Raw genomic sequence first — 16199 nt, 5'->3', positions numbered from 1 at the left:
CCCCCCCTTTCCCCATCCCTCCCACCAGTCGTGTGGACCCCCTTCCCCATCCCTCCCACCAGTCTCACCCTCACTCATTCTTACCTTCAGTGAGGGAAATATGCACTTAATATTACGAAAGTGCAGATTTCTGTCAAACAATGATTAGCGAATGTATGAAAAAGAAGTCAAGCTTATGGCGTTTCCTGGATGGGTGGTACTGTACCATTTTGTTTAGCCAAAAGAAATTCGCTGGTAAATTATCTCTTTAATTGTAGGTGCGGACATTAGGTAGGAGATTGCAATGGGTGCGACGATGAACCCTTGAGATACGTTTTGAATATTTCCTCCATTCAAAATTTAACCTACCAAGGTCAGCATTTGAATTGAAGGTCCCCTTATCACAACCAGAGACACTGTTAAATAACTTTAATTTCGACCACGTATCAAGACTTACCTGATTTACCTGAGGTGGTAAATGACTAAAGATACCCGAGGTACCTTTTAGGATTTACCTGAGTTAAATCTTAAAAGCATTTGAATCATTAAAGATTTATCTGAGGAAAAGATGACAATTCATTCAAAATAACATTTGTTTTGATTGACCTTCGGGTTTCTGTAGCATCAAAAATTTATGTGCGCATTTTGAACATATAATATTACCTACTACATGCTTTCAGAATACTTAAATATTACTAAGCACAGAGATTTCAATAAAATCTGCATAAAAGCAATCCCGGCTACCACAGGTACATTTGCAAGATTTTACCTGTAGTGTATTCACCTAGTTGTGCTTGCGGGGGTTGAGCTCTGCTCTTTCAATTGTTACTAATTTTTCTCTCACACACACACACAGGAAGCAGCCTGTAAAAGCTGTCTAACTCCCAGGTACGTATTTACTGCTAGGTAACAGGGGCATCAGGGTGAAAGAAATTCTGCCCATCTGTTTCCGTCGGCGCCAGGAATCGTACCCCGGACTATGCTTCCAGCGTGTTTTCCACTCAGCCACCAGCGCCCTAGGTGTGTGAGTGAGTGAGTCTGAGTGAGTGAGTGAGTGAGTGAGTGAGTGAGTGTGTGTGTGTGTGTGTGTGTGTGTGTGTGTGTGTGTGTGTGTGTGTGTGTGTGTGTCTGCGTGTGTGCGTGCGTATATTGGTGAGCGGCCCACTACCATATCTGTGAACAAGTTGGAGCGTGCAGGCGGGAGGGTGCAGGGTTAAGAGTGTCAGGGGCCGGGTCCGCCTGCTGCCGCACCATTCAGTGCCAGAGTCTGGGAGCGCGAGCATCACCCGCTCCTGCAGCCTCCTCCACACAACCTGTCCCAGCTCCGGCGACACCACCAATCCTAATCCCAAGAATATCCACTATCAGGTAAAAATGTGTATCTTCATATTCACAATTTTAAAACGAATTATGTCGAGACGAGTCCCTTTCTTGAGTTTGATATTAGTTCGTATAATTAATCATGAACTTTGAACACTATTCCTGGATATTTCAGTGTGAGTTGTTCTATTGTGTGTACAGTTAGACCTATGGTGTTGTGCTAGTTGTATTGTGTACTCACCTAGTTGAGCTCGCGGGGGTTGAACTCTGGTTCTTTGGTCCCGCCTCTCAACTGTCAATCAACTGGTGTATTGATTCCTGAGCATACTGGGCTCTATCATATCTACATTTGAAACTGTGGAGTCAGCCTCCACCACATCACTGCCTAACGCATTCCATTTATTAACTACTCATGACATTGAAAACGTTCTTTCTAATGATTGGGAAACTTTTATTGTGTTGTGTGGAAAGATCATGTGGGAGAGTTGTGTTGTGTTGGTGATCACATCAGAAGGGTGTGTGCACAAGTGGTGTGGGTTACCAGGTGTATGTCTTACTGGTGTGGGTTACCAGGTGTTTGCCTTGCTGGTGTGGGTTACCAGGTGTTTGCCTTGCTGGTGTGGGTTACCAGGTGTATGCCTTGCTGGTGTGGGTTACCAGGTGTATGTCTTACTGGTGTGGGTTACCAGGTGTATGCCTTGCTGGTGTAAGTTACCAGGTGTTTGCCTTGCTGGTGTGGGTTACCAGGTGTTTGCCTTGCTGGTGTGGGTTACCAGGTGTATGCCTTGCTGGTGTGGGTTACCAGGTGTATGTCTTACTGGTGTGGGTTACCAGGTGTATGCCTTGCTGGTGTAAGTTACCAGGTGTTTGCCTTGCTGGTGTGGGTTACCAGGTGTATGCCTTGCTGGTGTGGGTTACCAGGTGTATGCCTTGCTGGTGTGGGTTACCAGGTGTATGCCTTGCTGGTGTGGGTTACCAGGTGTATGTCTTGCTGGTGTGGGTTACCAGGTGTATGTCTTACTGGTGTGGGTGCAAACCGTTCTGCCGTGTTGCTACAACGGAGAGAAAATTGTGTCAAGACAACCGAACTTAACTGACCGACCCCACGCATAGAAAGCATTAATGTTTGCGAGCCGCTACGATTCCATCATATTTTGTCCGCTGGCGATTTTGACGTCAAAATGTATTATTCGAGTATTATTCGAGAGGACAGGTTGTTGGTGGGGGAGCAGGCGTGGGCCACCAGGTATCTCTGAGCTCTATATAACCGCCAGTGAGTGTGGGCGACTTGACTGGTCCTGGCTAGCTCACTGTATATGTTATATATCTTGTGCATACCGAATGTCGTAACTTTTTATTCAAACACATACACATACAATTTTAACAATCTAAATTACTATCACTGCTTTATTAGTGACATTCACAACATGTAGTCTAACTGGAGACTAGTTATAGTGATTCTGTAACAAAAAAGGAAAGAGGAATTTCTGGAAAGTTGTTTACAACGGTGCCAGAATTAGCTAAGGTGGGGAACAATTGTATTTATTATGAACAGCTAAATAAGTGATGTATGTTGTGGTCAAGATGTTTATAGTGCAAATGCTGAACAGATCCTGCAATAGGCTGGGTAACAACATTCTTTGCCACGACTAAGGTAATGCACAGTGACTTTACAAAAACCAAGCCTATAGACGTCAGGAATTTGAACCTAAAGCAGGCATTGAGTATGGAAAATTAAGTCAACTGAAATTAATCGAGAAATTAGTAAAGATGATTTGGAGAGCTTCAAGGAAGCTGATTTGAGAAATATGGGGTCAAATCAAACTATTGAACCAAAAATTATGATCAATTGTTAAGGGTTCAGCAAAAATTAAGGCTAACTAAAATATGTGAAACTCTCCGTAACGGCCAAAAAGTAAGCAAATGGGTTAGCAAAGGTGCTAAAATGGCGGGAGGTTAGTGAGAAGACCGCTTTGCTCCACATCCACCCACCCTCTACCAACGTCACTAATGTGGTACGTTATAGTATCCTCGTGCGTGGTGTTACGTCATTGTGTAATGTAGAGGCCCCTAATCTGACAGAACCCCCGCCAGTACCACCTGACCTCTCAGACACAGGGGGGGGGGGGGTACGATCCTTAGCCATGTCTCAAGTAGCACTGCTAGCTGGCAAGTTCTGTTTACTAACGGTAATCGAACTGCACAATCTTAACCTGACCAAACCTTGCGCAGCCTCTCCTACCACAACCTAACCTACGTTAACACAATCCGAGCTAACGCAACCTAACCTAGTTTAGGGGGGGGGTAGAAATAGCCTAAGCTACTCTATCCCTTTGAGATGTATTTATTGCTTATCTCAATAAACATACTTGAACTTGAACCTAGTTTAGCATAATCTAGGCTAACACAGCTTAATAGCGCTCACTAACCCTGAGAAGATGCAAAAAAGAAAGTTGATGTTACCCGGTCACCGATCGCTTCTCCGGATCCGGATAAACAAAAGCCATGATAGATATAAGCATTCCGGCCATGATTATTGGCCCGGCCGCCCCCATAGATCGCCAGCTGCAGGCCACAACAGTCGTGTCGGTAACCGTCCACAGCTGCCGCCCACACACCGCCCACTCCCAGTGACGGGGAAGTTCTCTTATGCGGGAACATGACGTAATGGGTTAAGTCATCGGTATACGTGTATATATCGCAATATATCCACCAGTAGCGACACGGATACATACACTGACAAGTTTACCTCTTTTTCCTAAGAATGTACACAGGGCTAATGTTGTTAGTTTCAATAGTGTAATAGTTTATCACAGCCATAAAATCGATTCAGAAACTTAACCCCAATGTTTTATATTCTACAAATATGTTATTTGTAGTTAACTAGTACATTTTAATTTGCCATCAGAATACTTGTGGATTGTCAGTATAAACTCCTTGTGGTCTTAATTACCCTCCCGCGGTTGATTAGGTCTTAAAGCCAACACCAAACTGAAAAATCGTACACTGGATTTATTTCGTATTGTGAAAAAAATCATGTTTGTTGGTGTAAATACGTTGGTATTACTATTCGTTGAAGGCCTTGAAGGAAGAAACTGGAACCGGTCATTTTACCCATCGCCATGTGTGTCACTAACTAGGTAGGTGAGCCTTTGTAATATTAATGTAATGATAATTATATGGTTTTAAATTGGGATAATTATTACAAGTGTATTACTATATTTTAAAGCTAAAAATAACAATACAAGTGTCTTATTTAGGATGAAGGCTCTGTTGTGGTTGAATATAAATGACTGCATAGTGACAATTAGGCATTTATTTCTCCTTTAAATTGGTTAAAATGGAAGTACTAAATACTAATGCATTTGGGAAGTCTTTCAGCTATTCAGCCCTTTATTTGCATGGTATTTCTGCTTGGGTTGAGTCGGACTTTCTGATACTTGGCTTGATTAAAGATTAAAGTAAAGATATGACATGCTGTCTGGAATTGGAGTTTGCTATTGTCCTAAAACAGATTTGTGTCGAGTAATAGCATGCGAGGCAGTTTTGTGTCGTAGATTACCAAGCGCAGATACAGTAGGCGAGATATGGATACATGAGTGCAAAGCAAGTTACATTGTGACAGATTTTGGAGCGTATGTTTACAGTTATATATAATGTAACCAAAGGTAGCTATATGACAATATGGTCATTTATATTTTGTAAATGTGTTTGGTGGATTTATTTCCAAATAATATGCACCATGTCATTTCAAAGTTAAGAGAGTTTGTTATTAGTCAGCCACTTGCGGAGTTTTAGTTCATAATTACACTATTAGAATAACGGCTTTACTGTATGCAACTTTGGTGCATTATTTATGCTGTGAGTGCACACGCACACATTCCTGTATTGTGCACTTTCACCAGGAAGGTGGGTGGTGCACCTGGTTCAGGCTACAGCGCTGCATCAGCAGGTGTGTGTTCACGAGTCCTGCTGCCAGGAGATCTAAGGACAAGAGGGTGGTACACAGTGATACACCTGGTGTGAAAAGTCTACAGTTATGACGAATGTGGGCGTAGGAAGGAGCAGAGATGCGTACAGTGTGGCAATAAGGTGTAGAAGAGATGTGGATAATGCAAATGAGACGCATTAGAGGGGTCCTGGGGGTGTGGGGGGAGGGTAGGCCAAGGCCACTCTCACCTACACCCAACCTTCCCATATACTACGTCTAATGAATGACATTGTTTACATTTCAGAAAGCTGTATAAATACATATTGTTTGGTAATAGGGAATACAATTGATTTAGTATGTAGAGTTTAATCCTTCATGTGCTTTACAGGAGGCTGTGTTGAAGGAGACGATGTCTTACCGACCCACGGAGACTAACCAGGTGGGTGAGCCCAAGTGTTGCGTCCCTCACAACCTCAACACACTCACAGTAACACACCGCACTTATCTTACTATACTGACAATTGGTAAAATTAAGATTGATTCCTAATAATAGAAATTATTAATATGACTAACACACCTACGTGGTGTTGTCTGTGTGAGGTAATGTTAATATTCGGTCTGTGGCCTTCACCTGACCTCTTTAGTGACGCGGTCATGGGCACATCTTAACCCCTTGTGTACTTCCTCACCATCACTCGCTACTTTCCATAACAGCAGGTTCAGCAATCTCTTAAAACGGGTAAACATTTTCTGTCATTCAACGGGACAATAACGCTACACGGAACAAATCCATAAGGGCCGTGACGCGGATTCGAACTTACGTCCGAGAGCTCTAGGACACAGGTTCGAATTCTCGTCACGGCCCTTGTGGATTTGTTCATTTGATGCATCACGCTATTGTGATTTCTGTGTAACGCTTCACGGCTTTTGTCCCAGGAGAGCAAGTGCAATTTTCTAATTGTTTAGAAAATAGAAAATGTATATTATTTCCCTCAAACTCCTTTGACCATTGACCTTCAAACAGCTAAGGGAAGACGTGTTGAAGGTCCATGAAGGCTGGGGGGAGACTTATGAAACAACGTGTCACAGCTCTAGGTAAGGAGTCGCCCGCCTTCAGCTACCTTCAAGGTCTCTTCCCTAAGCTGTCTTGAGACAAAGGTCAGAGCAAAGTTTGAGGGAGGTACTTGGGAGGCAACAGCAACTGGAGAATAACACTACCTAGGAACAAAAAATAAAAAAAATGTTATAGTTAAATTAATGTGCGGGATTTAATGATGTTGACAGAAGGGTTGTTTACTGCTTTTTACTATTCCTTTGTGAGAGGCTTGTGTGTAGTAGAGTGATAAATATAGGAATAACTAAACCTTGGTGTGGTCTGGTCTCAGCTCGCCTTGTGGCTTATGATCGGTGAAGCTCAGGTAATCAAGGTCGGGGAAGAGTGCCCATGACACGATGGCCTAGCCGGACTGCACTCCTGGTCGGAATGTCTCTCAACGATTACGTTATATTGAGCATAACTAATTACCATGTGACGCAGTCTGTCTCATGTTCACACCTCCTCTCTCTCAGGCGAGTGCGGAGTGGTGTCAACAGCGTCGTGGACACTACCACCTGCACCCAAGAGAATCTTCGCCGAATTTTGATTCGAGGTTCCCGAGTCCTTGGGCTCGGAGCCCTATGCAGTGCTCGGAAGCACAATACGGCTGGTCCTGGAGTCCATCACCAGCAACCATGGCACCCAACACTATCAGAGATGAATGGTCCTGGAGTCCCTCGGCTACCATGGTAGCCAACACTATCAGAGATGAATGGTCCTGGAGTCCTTCGGCAACCATGGTAGCCAACACTATCAGAGAGGAATGGTCCTGGAGTCATTCTACACCACCTTTGCCAGCAAACACGATGGCAGATGAATGGTCCTGGAGTCCCTCACCACCATTCTTGCCAACCAACACGATGGCAGATGAATGGTTTTGGAATCTAGCATACAGGATTAAATTAGAAACCAGATGGTCTTGGAGCCCATCAAAGCTGACTGTCCCTACATGGAGGACCAAACGTAGGCGGCGGCGTTCCCGTAGACGCAGGAGAAGAACGCCTAAGTGGTTGTCTCTGCAGAATGAGTTTTACAGATGGAAGAACGATACAAGACCGAGGCGTTCATTTTCAGCCAATAGGCCCGCATTGCAAACCCCTGCCCGAACCCCAGGTGGTGATAGGTTAGGTTACCCACGGGCACGAGCTAACACAACTCTTAACCAGTGTCCTTGTGAGGCGCTCGACAGCGACTCAGAGGAGGAGTTTCCTCAGTTGACAAGCAAAGCGTCGCGTGGTAAGTGCCCTGCACTGCCCACGTCTGACCAGTCGGCTACCACCAGTAACTCCCCAGAAAGGAGCCTCTCCCCTTTTCTTGGGGGTTGTCCAGCTGAGAGCGATGAAGCGTCCAGGAGGACAGCCCCGGTGGAGGATGGTGTAAGTGGACATTTTGGAAACTTGTCAGAATTAGACCCATTTTTTCACACTGCGGCAGACGAGAGTTTTAACAGTCAGTGTTCAGTAGATACATTGTTGCAGTTACCGAAGATGGGATGGTCCAACTGTTCATTTTCTCTAGAGGACCCTGAACAGTTAATAGAAGATGACTTGGTAAACTCTCCTAAAATATCAGATACAGATACTGACAGACTGGAACGTTTATCTCCTCTAGGAGAAGATTCCTCACTCTCAAGAAACGAAGAATATAATCCATGTTCCACAACAGCAATGGCGGCAAAGGAAGACTCAATAAGCCAGCTGACAACACTTAACCCTTTGCATGCCAATATTCAACATATTCATACATGTACTCCACACACACACACGACTGCAGGGGATGTATTAATGAGAAGTACAGGCGGGATATCCACGGAATATGAGCCAGGAAGTGAGAGCTCACGTTCACCACCAGTAAATATGACAGTCGTGAGTGCAAGAGGAGAGAGATCCAGCGGTGACCTTGTCACTGGTGAGTGTGTGCCTAATCAGGGAGACGTCGGGGAATCATTCCCTAAAATATCCTCTTTACTGAATATAGGACACCCTTTAACTGATAATGTTGCTTCACCAACACGAGGGTCCCGAACCCCATCTCCAACACCAGGATGGTCCAGGACCCCATCACCAACACTGGAAAGGTCCAGGACCCCATCACCAACACTGGAAAGGTCCAGGACCCCATCGCCAACACTGGAAAGGTCCAGAAGCCCATCACCAACACTGGAAAGGTCCAGGACCCCATCAACAACACTGGAAAGGTCCAGGACCCCATCACCAACACTGGAAAGGTCCAGGACCCCATCACCAACACTGGAAAGTACCAGGAGCCCATCACCAACACTGGACAGATCAAGAAGCCCATCACCAACACTGGACAGATCAAGGAGCCCAACACCAACACTGGAAAGGTCCAGGAGTCCATCACCAACACTGGAAAGGTCCAGGACCCCATCACCAACACTGGAAAGGTCCAGGAGTCCATCACCAACACTGGAAAGGTCCAGGAGCCCATCACCAACACTGGACAGATCAAGGAGCCCATCACCAACACTGGAAAGGTCCAGGAGTCCATCACCAACACTGGAAAGGTCCAGGAGCCCATCACCAACACTGGACAGATCAAGGAGCCCATCACCAACACTGGACAGATCAAGGAGCCCATCACCAACACTGGAAAAGTCCAGGACCCCATCACCAACACTGGAAAGGTCCAGGAGTTCATCACCAACACTGGAAAGGTCCAGGAGTTCATCACCAACACTGGAAAGACCTAGGAGCCCATCACCAACACTGGAAAGATCAAGGAGCCCATCACCAACACTGGAAAGGTCCAGGACCCCATCACCAACACTGGAAAGGTCCAGGACCCCATCACCAACACTGGAAAGGTCCAGGAGTCCATCACCAACACTCGACAGGTCCAGGAGTCCATCACCAACACTGGAAAGGTCCAGGAGTCCATCACCAACACTGGAAAGGTCCAGGACCCCATCACCAACACTGGAAAGGTCCAGGACCCCATCACCAACACTGGAAAGGTCCAGGAGTCCATCACCAACACTGGAAAGGTCCAGGAGCCCATCACCAACACTGGACAGATCAAGGAGCCCATCACCAACACTGGACAGGTCCAGGAGTTCATCACCAACACTGGAAAGGTCCAGGACCCCATCACCAACATTGGAAAGGTCCAGGACCCCATCACCAACACTGGAAAGGTCCAGGAGTTCATCACCAGCACTGGAAAGGTCCAGGAGTCCATCACCAACACTGGAAAGGTCCAGGAGTCCATCACCAACACTGGAAAGACCTAGGAGTCCATCACCAACACTGGAAAGACCTAGGAGTCCATCACCAACACTGGAAAGACCTAGGAGCCCATCACCAACACTGGAAAGGTCCAGGAGTCCATCACCAACACTGGAAAGGTCCAGGAGTCCATCACCAACACTGGAAAGGTCCAGGAGTCCATCACCAACACTGGGAAGGTCCAGGAGTCCATCACCAACACTGGAAAGGTCCAGGACCCCATCACCAACACTGGAAAGATCAAGGAGCCCATCACCAACACTGGAAAGATCAAGGAGCCCATCACCAACACTGGAAAGACCTAGGAGCCCATCACCAACACTGGAAAGACCTAGGAGCCCATCAACACTGGAAAGGTCCAGGAGTCCATCACCAACACTGGAAAGGTCCAGGACCCCATCACCAACACTGGAAAGGTCCAGGACCCCATCACCAACACTGGAAAGGTCCAGGAGTCCATCACCAACACTGGAAAGGTCCAGGAGTCCATCACCAACACTGGAAAGGTCCAGGACCCCATCACAACACTAGAAATGTCCAGGACCCCATCACAAACACTGGAAAGGTCCAGGACCCCATCACCAACACTGGAAAGGTCCAGGAGTCCATCACCAACAATGGAAAGGTCCAGGAGTCCATCGCCAACAATGGAAAGGTCCAGGACCCCATCACCAACAATGGAAAGGTCCAGGAGTCCATCACCAACACTGGAAAGGTCCAGGAGTCCATCACCAACACTGGAAAGGTCCAGGAGTCCATCACCAACACTGGAAAGGTCCAGGAGCCCATCACCAACACTGGAAAGGTCCAGGACCCCATCACCAACAATGGAAAGGTCCAGGAGTCCATCACCAACACTGGAAAGGTCCAGGAGCCCATCACCAACACTGGAAAGGTCCAGGAGCCCATCACCAACAATGGAAAGGTCCAGGACCCCATCACCAACACTGGAAAGGTCCAGGAGTCCATCACCAACACTGGAAAGGTCCAGGAGCCCATCACCAACACTGGAAAGGTCTAGGAGCCCATCACCAACACTGGAAAGGTCCAGGAGTCCATCACCAACACTGGAAAGGTCCAGGAGTCCATCACCAACACTGGAAAGGTCCAGGAGTCCATCACCAACACTGGAAAGACCAAGGACCCCATCACCAACTACTGTATCTTCACAGCCTCTGGCGAGTGTCAAAAGCCCATTATTGGAAAAAACCAGCAACCCATCTCCATCTCTCTTGGGTTTACCAACAAAGAAAGTATATATGAAATCATTCCCTGTTGATAATGTCAGTGAAGTATATATTGACTTGTCTATAACTAGTGTGGCGTCTCCGACCATAAAAAAAAGACGCTCCAGTTCTGAATTCGACTCTGAACACCAACCATCAAAGAAAATGTGTTCCCCCCAACTTAGTGAATCCGATTTCTTCCACTCCAAAAATGATGTTGGCAGACCCATGCTATCCCAGCGGGAAAATGACGATGGTAATCCCATGCTATCGAAGTGGGAGAATGACTATGGTAGCCCCATGCTATCCCAGCGGGAGAATGACTATGGTAGCCTCATGCTATCCCAGCCGGAGAATGTACTATGGTAGCCTATGCTATCCCAGCGGGAGAATGACTATGGTAGTCCCTATGCTATCCCAGCCGGAGAATGACTATGGTAGTCCCATGCTATCCCAGCGGGAGAATGACGAACTGGTAGTCCCTACTGCTATCATCAAGTGTCAAAAGAAACCTATCTCCAGAAGACTCCCATTCTGCATGCCATATAAAGAAAAAAATCAGAATCCACGCAACGGTCGATACAGCTGCTCTACTGGCAAAAATTCACGAATTCATGTTGACGCCACCAAGAGAGACGCAGAGCAAGGTGCAGCGCAACTCCGTGATGACGCGAGCCGCCGCGCGCAGACTGCTGGCCAGGTCTCCCAATCACAACCTCCTCCATGTTGCTGACAAGCGGGTACGAATTTCTCTCACGTATCTCATCCAATAATAAACGCATTGCATCAGGCGAATCAAATTCCATGATTTAAGACGTGATAATCAGGGGAAAATAATGAGTATAAAACAGAGAAACTATTGAAGCCGTTGTTGTGATTTCATTGTGCATGTTTACATACACACTCTATTCATACATCTGTAATATATACATTTAATATAAATTTATAACATATATATTTGTAACACACAGATGGAAGTGTTTGAAGCAATAGAGGAAGGTAAGACACAACGAGTGAGGGAGCTGATCCAGGACACCGGCCCAGCCATCAGGAGGGACAACACGGACTGTACTCTGCTCCATGTTGCAGCCGCCTCCAATCAGTTAGATGTGGTGCTCTTCCTCCTCAAGCTCATTAACCCCAACATTGTCAACAAGGAGGGCCGCACCCCGGCCCACCTGGCCGCCATTAAGGGCCACACTCAGGTCTTGAGGATTCTGTTGGCTGATGAAGAACTGAACCACGACAAGCGAGACAACTCCAACAGAACTTACAAGGACTTGGTAAGTGCAACACAAGAGTATAATGTAAGCTGTCGATCTTTTCTTTAATATATCGTGCAACTTCAGTATAGTTGTCGTATGGCCTGGGATTAATATTTTTACTGCTTATATTTTTTCCAGCTTTCTGCGCCTCTGTTTGAGGCAGTGTTGGGAAACAATCGAAGCAGAGTACAAGAGCTGTTGAAGCTTGGTGTTGACCCAGACTATCACGCGGGGTCACTGGTCGAGGGACTGCTGGAGGAGGAGCTACAGGTCGTCACGGCTCGCCATCTAGCCCTTACACTGAACCAGGAACCCATCATCCGCTTATTCGCTAAGGTAAGTCTTTCGTACGAGGGGAACGTGGCTTTTTGCCATACTGTAATACATCATCATTCATCAATTATAGAGTCAACAGTAGCAACACGTCCTCACGTTAATGGGGGAAACTTGTCCTCACATCAATGAGAACATCAGTGAGCAGATGCTGTTACTGAACACGTCTCGACGATGTCTATTGACATCTCAAATACGCAGATAAAATATTGTCCCTTATGTGTCTTAAATGTGTTGTTTCTATGTTACAGGAGCGACCCCCAGAGAAAGCCACAGAAGACACTAATCATAGTTTGTCTCTGACTTCGTGTGAACTGCATCCAGCCAGAGACCAATTGGTAAGAAACACATCCGTTTACTGTTATTCATTAATATCCCAAGTGTGGTTGAAACACATTGTCACCACAATGCCGTGTACCTATAAACTTAAACAAAAAACTAAACCTCACGTACTTCATAAGAGCTTATATGGAAGTGTCAAGTGTGCAGAGGTTATTTACAAGTCAATAAGTGTATGTATCTAGGATCATTAACGTCCCGCGGCCCGCTCTTTGACCAAGCCTCCTGCAGGTTGCTGGTCTGGTCAACCAGGCTGTTTGAACCTTTCAATGTGTTTACCAAAGTTCTGTGTTGAACACACACAGATGTTGTGTGTCATTGGTGACAGTTCGCTTCATTATCCCACGAAATGTGTTAACATGAACCAAGGGGGCAGTGATAAGAGAATGAAACGTTGCTACCTCTTAATATGTCTTTTTTTATCATGGAAAACATTATGCAGGCGATGAGTCACAATAACGTGGCTGATGTAGTTTGACCAGACCACACACTAGAAGGTGAAAGGACGACGACGTCGTCCAATTCATAGAATTGAATCGACGATTCATTTCTATGTTCTATGTGGACGAAGTGGTTTTTGTAATCATTAGTAACCATTTATGTTTTTCAGATACCAAGACTTATGATGAATCCCAGAACCGGCCAGGCTTCAGGCCCCGACGTGTACAAGATGGACACAGACCCCAGAGGATACGTCTGTATCCTCAGCTACAGTTCCTTCAAGGACCGCCCCGACCTGGACCTCGAGGGTTCACACTCTGACGTCAACAACCTGTCAAACGTCTTCGGGAAAATGGGATACACTGGACACTCACACTCCTCCTTGACGGCACACCAGACCAAGCAAGTGTTGACGAGTGTCAGGGACATGGAAGTCCTCGACCATGTTGGATGTGCTGTTTTTGTCATCTCTAGTCATGGTGTTGGAAACGAAAAGTTTCTAACTAATGACATGAAACTTTTAACAACCGAATGGGTTTGTGGCCTCTTTAAAGATTCAGAATGTCCACGATTAAAACATAAACCCAAGCTGTTCATCTTCGACTTTTGTTGTGGTTATTATAAGGATCAGACTCCTAGACCATGCAACACTGCCAAATATACGAGAGTGGAGGAGCCTCTACGGGACATGATGTGCCTCTACTCCAATGACGGAAGTTTCACATCGTACACCTTTACTGATGACGGAACTCCCTTCATCACGGCCCTGTGTCGCACCCTGGCGCAGCACGCTCAAGGCAAGGAACTTGGCGAGATGTACAGAGAGTTCCTCAAGGAGTGCACCAGGACCTCCCTCGCCGGGGCACCGCAGCTCCGGAACTTCAGCTTCGTCAAACAATTCTACTTCAACCCTGTATATTAAATGTCTCAGCAGTGTTGGCATTTCCCTCTTCACTCACATTTTCCATTACAACTGTGTACCTCTAACTTGTCAAGATCTCCAGCCATCGGCCCAATGCGACAGGGGATAGAACATCAACAATTTAGTTGTTAACGAAATCGACAAGATTTCCAGTGGAAAGGACTAGTCAAGTTGAGTTGTTTACAGAAACCTTACCAAGTGGGCTGAGTGAGTGAGGTATGGCATCATGTGACAACACCCGGTAACACCCCGGGGTTGTTACTACACCCAGTAACACCCGGGGCTTGTTACTACACTGTGCCTGGTACATGGTGCTGGTATGGGCTCGGGGGACAACACTCCACAGAAACTATTGTGTCACCGGATCCTGCTTGCTACATCGTTATATACACGTTTCAATGTTTCGATTAAAAGATTAACATTTATTTCACTGTATATATGTTTTAGTGCTGTGTGTGGCACTAACAGTGGCACTAACAGTGACACCTGTAACGGATCCCTCTAAGCCACGAACCTTACAATAAACACGCCTACATTACCAGAAAAGGTTGAATACTTGTGAAACGTGAATTATTTGAACGATAATTATTCAACAATTTCATGATCTCTCATATCCTCAGAAATTGTAATACTGACAAATATAATGTTTAAACTGATAAAAACAAATATTAAATTATTATAAATTGGAATATAATTACAGTATATAAATATTTTTAAACACCTTATAAATTACACGAGCCTAACTCGTCGAGTCATGTGAAGGCCTTGAACAAATCCATAAGGGCCGTGACGAGGATTCGAACCTGCCTCCGAGAGCATCCCAGACGCTGCCTTAATCAAGGTGTAATGAAGGCCTTGTACAGACCTTTAAAAAAAGATCAAAGTTCTTGGAACAATAATGTCTGAAGATTTATAAAGGAAACGACAACAATCAGGAAAATGAGAGGTTGGATAATGAGCACAGTGGTCTACGTTCTCAACTCGCAACAGAGGGAAGCGAGTTCAATCTCCAGGCGGGAAAGAAACGGTTGAGCACGTTTTCTTTCACCTGATGCCCCTGTTCTCCAAGCGGTAAATAGGTATCTGGTACATCAACAATTGTTGTGGAGTTGCATCCTGAAGGAGGTCAGTAGTTGACCTTGAGGAGATATCGATAAGCCTGCGGACAGGTTCCTGTCTCCAACAACAGGAATGCAACAGAATTCAAACCAGGAGACGCCACAAGAGTGACAGCTCACGTGAGAATGGAATGGAATTATCAGGGGGAAAGCGCCAAGCCATTACGACTATATAGCACTTGGAAGAGGTCAGGATAAGGATTTGGGATGGGACGGGGGGAAGGAATGGTGCCCAAGCACTTGGACGGCCGGGGATTGAACGCCGACCTGCATGAAGCGAGACCGTCGCTCTACCGTCCACCCCAAAAGCTCACGTGAGAGCCCAAGTGATCTCTTGTATGAAATATTTAGTCCTCACATCCGCTGTCAAGGCAGGCAAGATATCAGGTCTAGACTGTTACTGCCACGCACACAATCTGCTTGATCAATTTAACAACTGGATAGTTTGCAACACTTCACGCGGAGTTCAAGATTGAGTGAACAACTTGCTCAGGCAGTCTTGTGTGGAATTTAAAGTTTCCAGTTGAAGCTTCAGCGGGATTGCAATAGCGACAACAGTTACTATAAGACCGCAGGAATGTTGATACTAATATACTCACAGCACCGCTCCTGTGCCAGGTAAGTCCACTACGGGCTCACCATAGCCCGTGCTACTTGGAACTTGTTCCGAGTAGCTGAATCTATAACAACAACTGATACTAATACCCTGACGTGACGCGTCAGACACAACACCTGCGCTCTACAGTAAGTAACAACAAAGAGGGGGGGGGGGATGGGGGGGGGGGAAGGAATAGCCTAAGGTACTCTATCCCTTTGAGACGTATTTCTTTCTTGTCTCAATAAACATAGTTGAACTTGTAACAACAATAATTATTGTGACCATAGAGGTGAGAACTTCATTCTCAACATTATGTACCTGTATACATGTAATGAATGATTTCTTCAATTCATATAAACTGTAATTACCGTGTGTGTATATCT

At 45.9% G+C, this 16199-nt stretch overlaps 2 protein-coding genes across 3 annotated transcripts; both read left to right on the top strand.

The window, feature by feature from the left end:
- Positions 1-1180: 1180 nt before the first annotated feature.
- LOC123773297 (caspase Dronc) lies at positions 1181-14525 on the top strand. 2 transcript variants are annotated; one of them, XM_069317917.1, is made up of 6 exons: positions 1181-1347; positions 5619-5669; positions 11772-12083; positions 12204-12401; positions 12650-12736; positions 13348-14525. In XM_069317917.1, the coding sequence occupies exons 2-6, from the start codon at positions 5640-5642 to the stop codon at positions 14098-14100; spliced, it is 1380 nt and encodes a 459-aa protein (XP_069174018.1). In that variant the 5' UTR covers positions 1181-1347; positions 5619-5639; the 3' UTR covers positions 14101-14525. The 2 variants fall into 2 exon arrangements, with proteins under 2 accessions (XP_069174018.1, XP_069174017.1); XM_069317916.1 differs by lacking the exons at positions 1181-1347; positions 5619-5669 and adding an exon at positions 11293-11540.
- LOC138359235 (serine/arginine repetitive matrix protein 5-like) lies at positions 9991-11169 on the top strand. The gene has a single exon (XM_069318228.1). It carries the CDS (start codon positions 10108-10110, stop codon positions 11167-11169), a length of 1062 nt encoding a protein of 353 aa, XP_069174329.1. The 5' UTR covers positions 9991-10107.
- Positions 14526-16199: the final 1674 nt, after the last annotated feature.

This window comes from Procambarus clarkii, chromosome 89, assembly GCF_040958095.1.
Source record: "Procambarus clarkii isolate CNS0578487 chromosome 89, FALCON_Pclarkii_2.0, whole genome shotgun sequence".
Taxonomy (NCBI): domain Eukaryota; kingdom Metazoa; phylum Arthropoda; class Malacostraca; order Decapoda; family Cambaridae; genus Procambarus; species Procambarus clarkii.
Note: the sequence above shows the minus strand (reverse complement) of the source record. Positions and strands in the feature narration are given on the sequence as shown.

Bases quoted from the DNA above. Each gene is read 5' to 3' on its own strand.
- LOC138359235 (XM_069318228.1), top strand. From the start codon at position 10,108: ATGTCCAGGACCCCATCACAAACACTGGAAAGGTCCAGGACCCCATCA.
- LOC123773297 (XM_069317916.1), top strand. From the start codon at position 11,415: ATGTTGACGCCACCAAGAGAGACGCAGAGCAAGGTGCAGCGCAACTCC. The intron at 11,541-11,771 runs GTACGAATTTCT...TGTAACACACAG, and splicing joins TCCATGTTGCTGACAAGCGG to ATGGAAGTGTTTGAAGCAAT. The intron at 12,737-13,347 runs GTAAGAAACACA...TATGTTTTTCAG, and splicing joins ATCCAGCCAGAGACCAATTG to ATACCAAGACTTATGATGAA.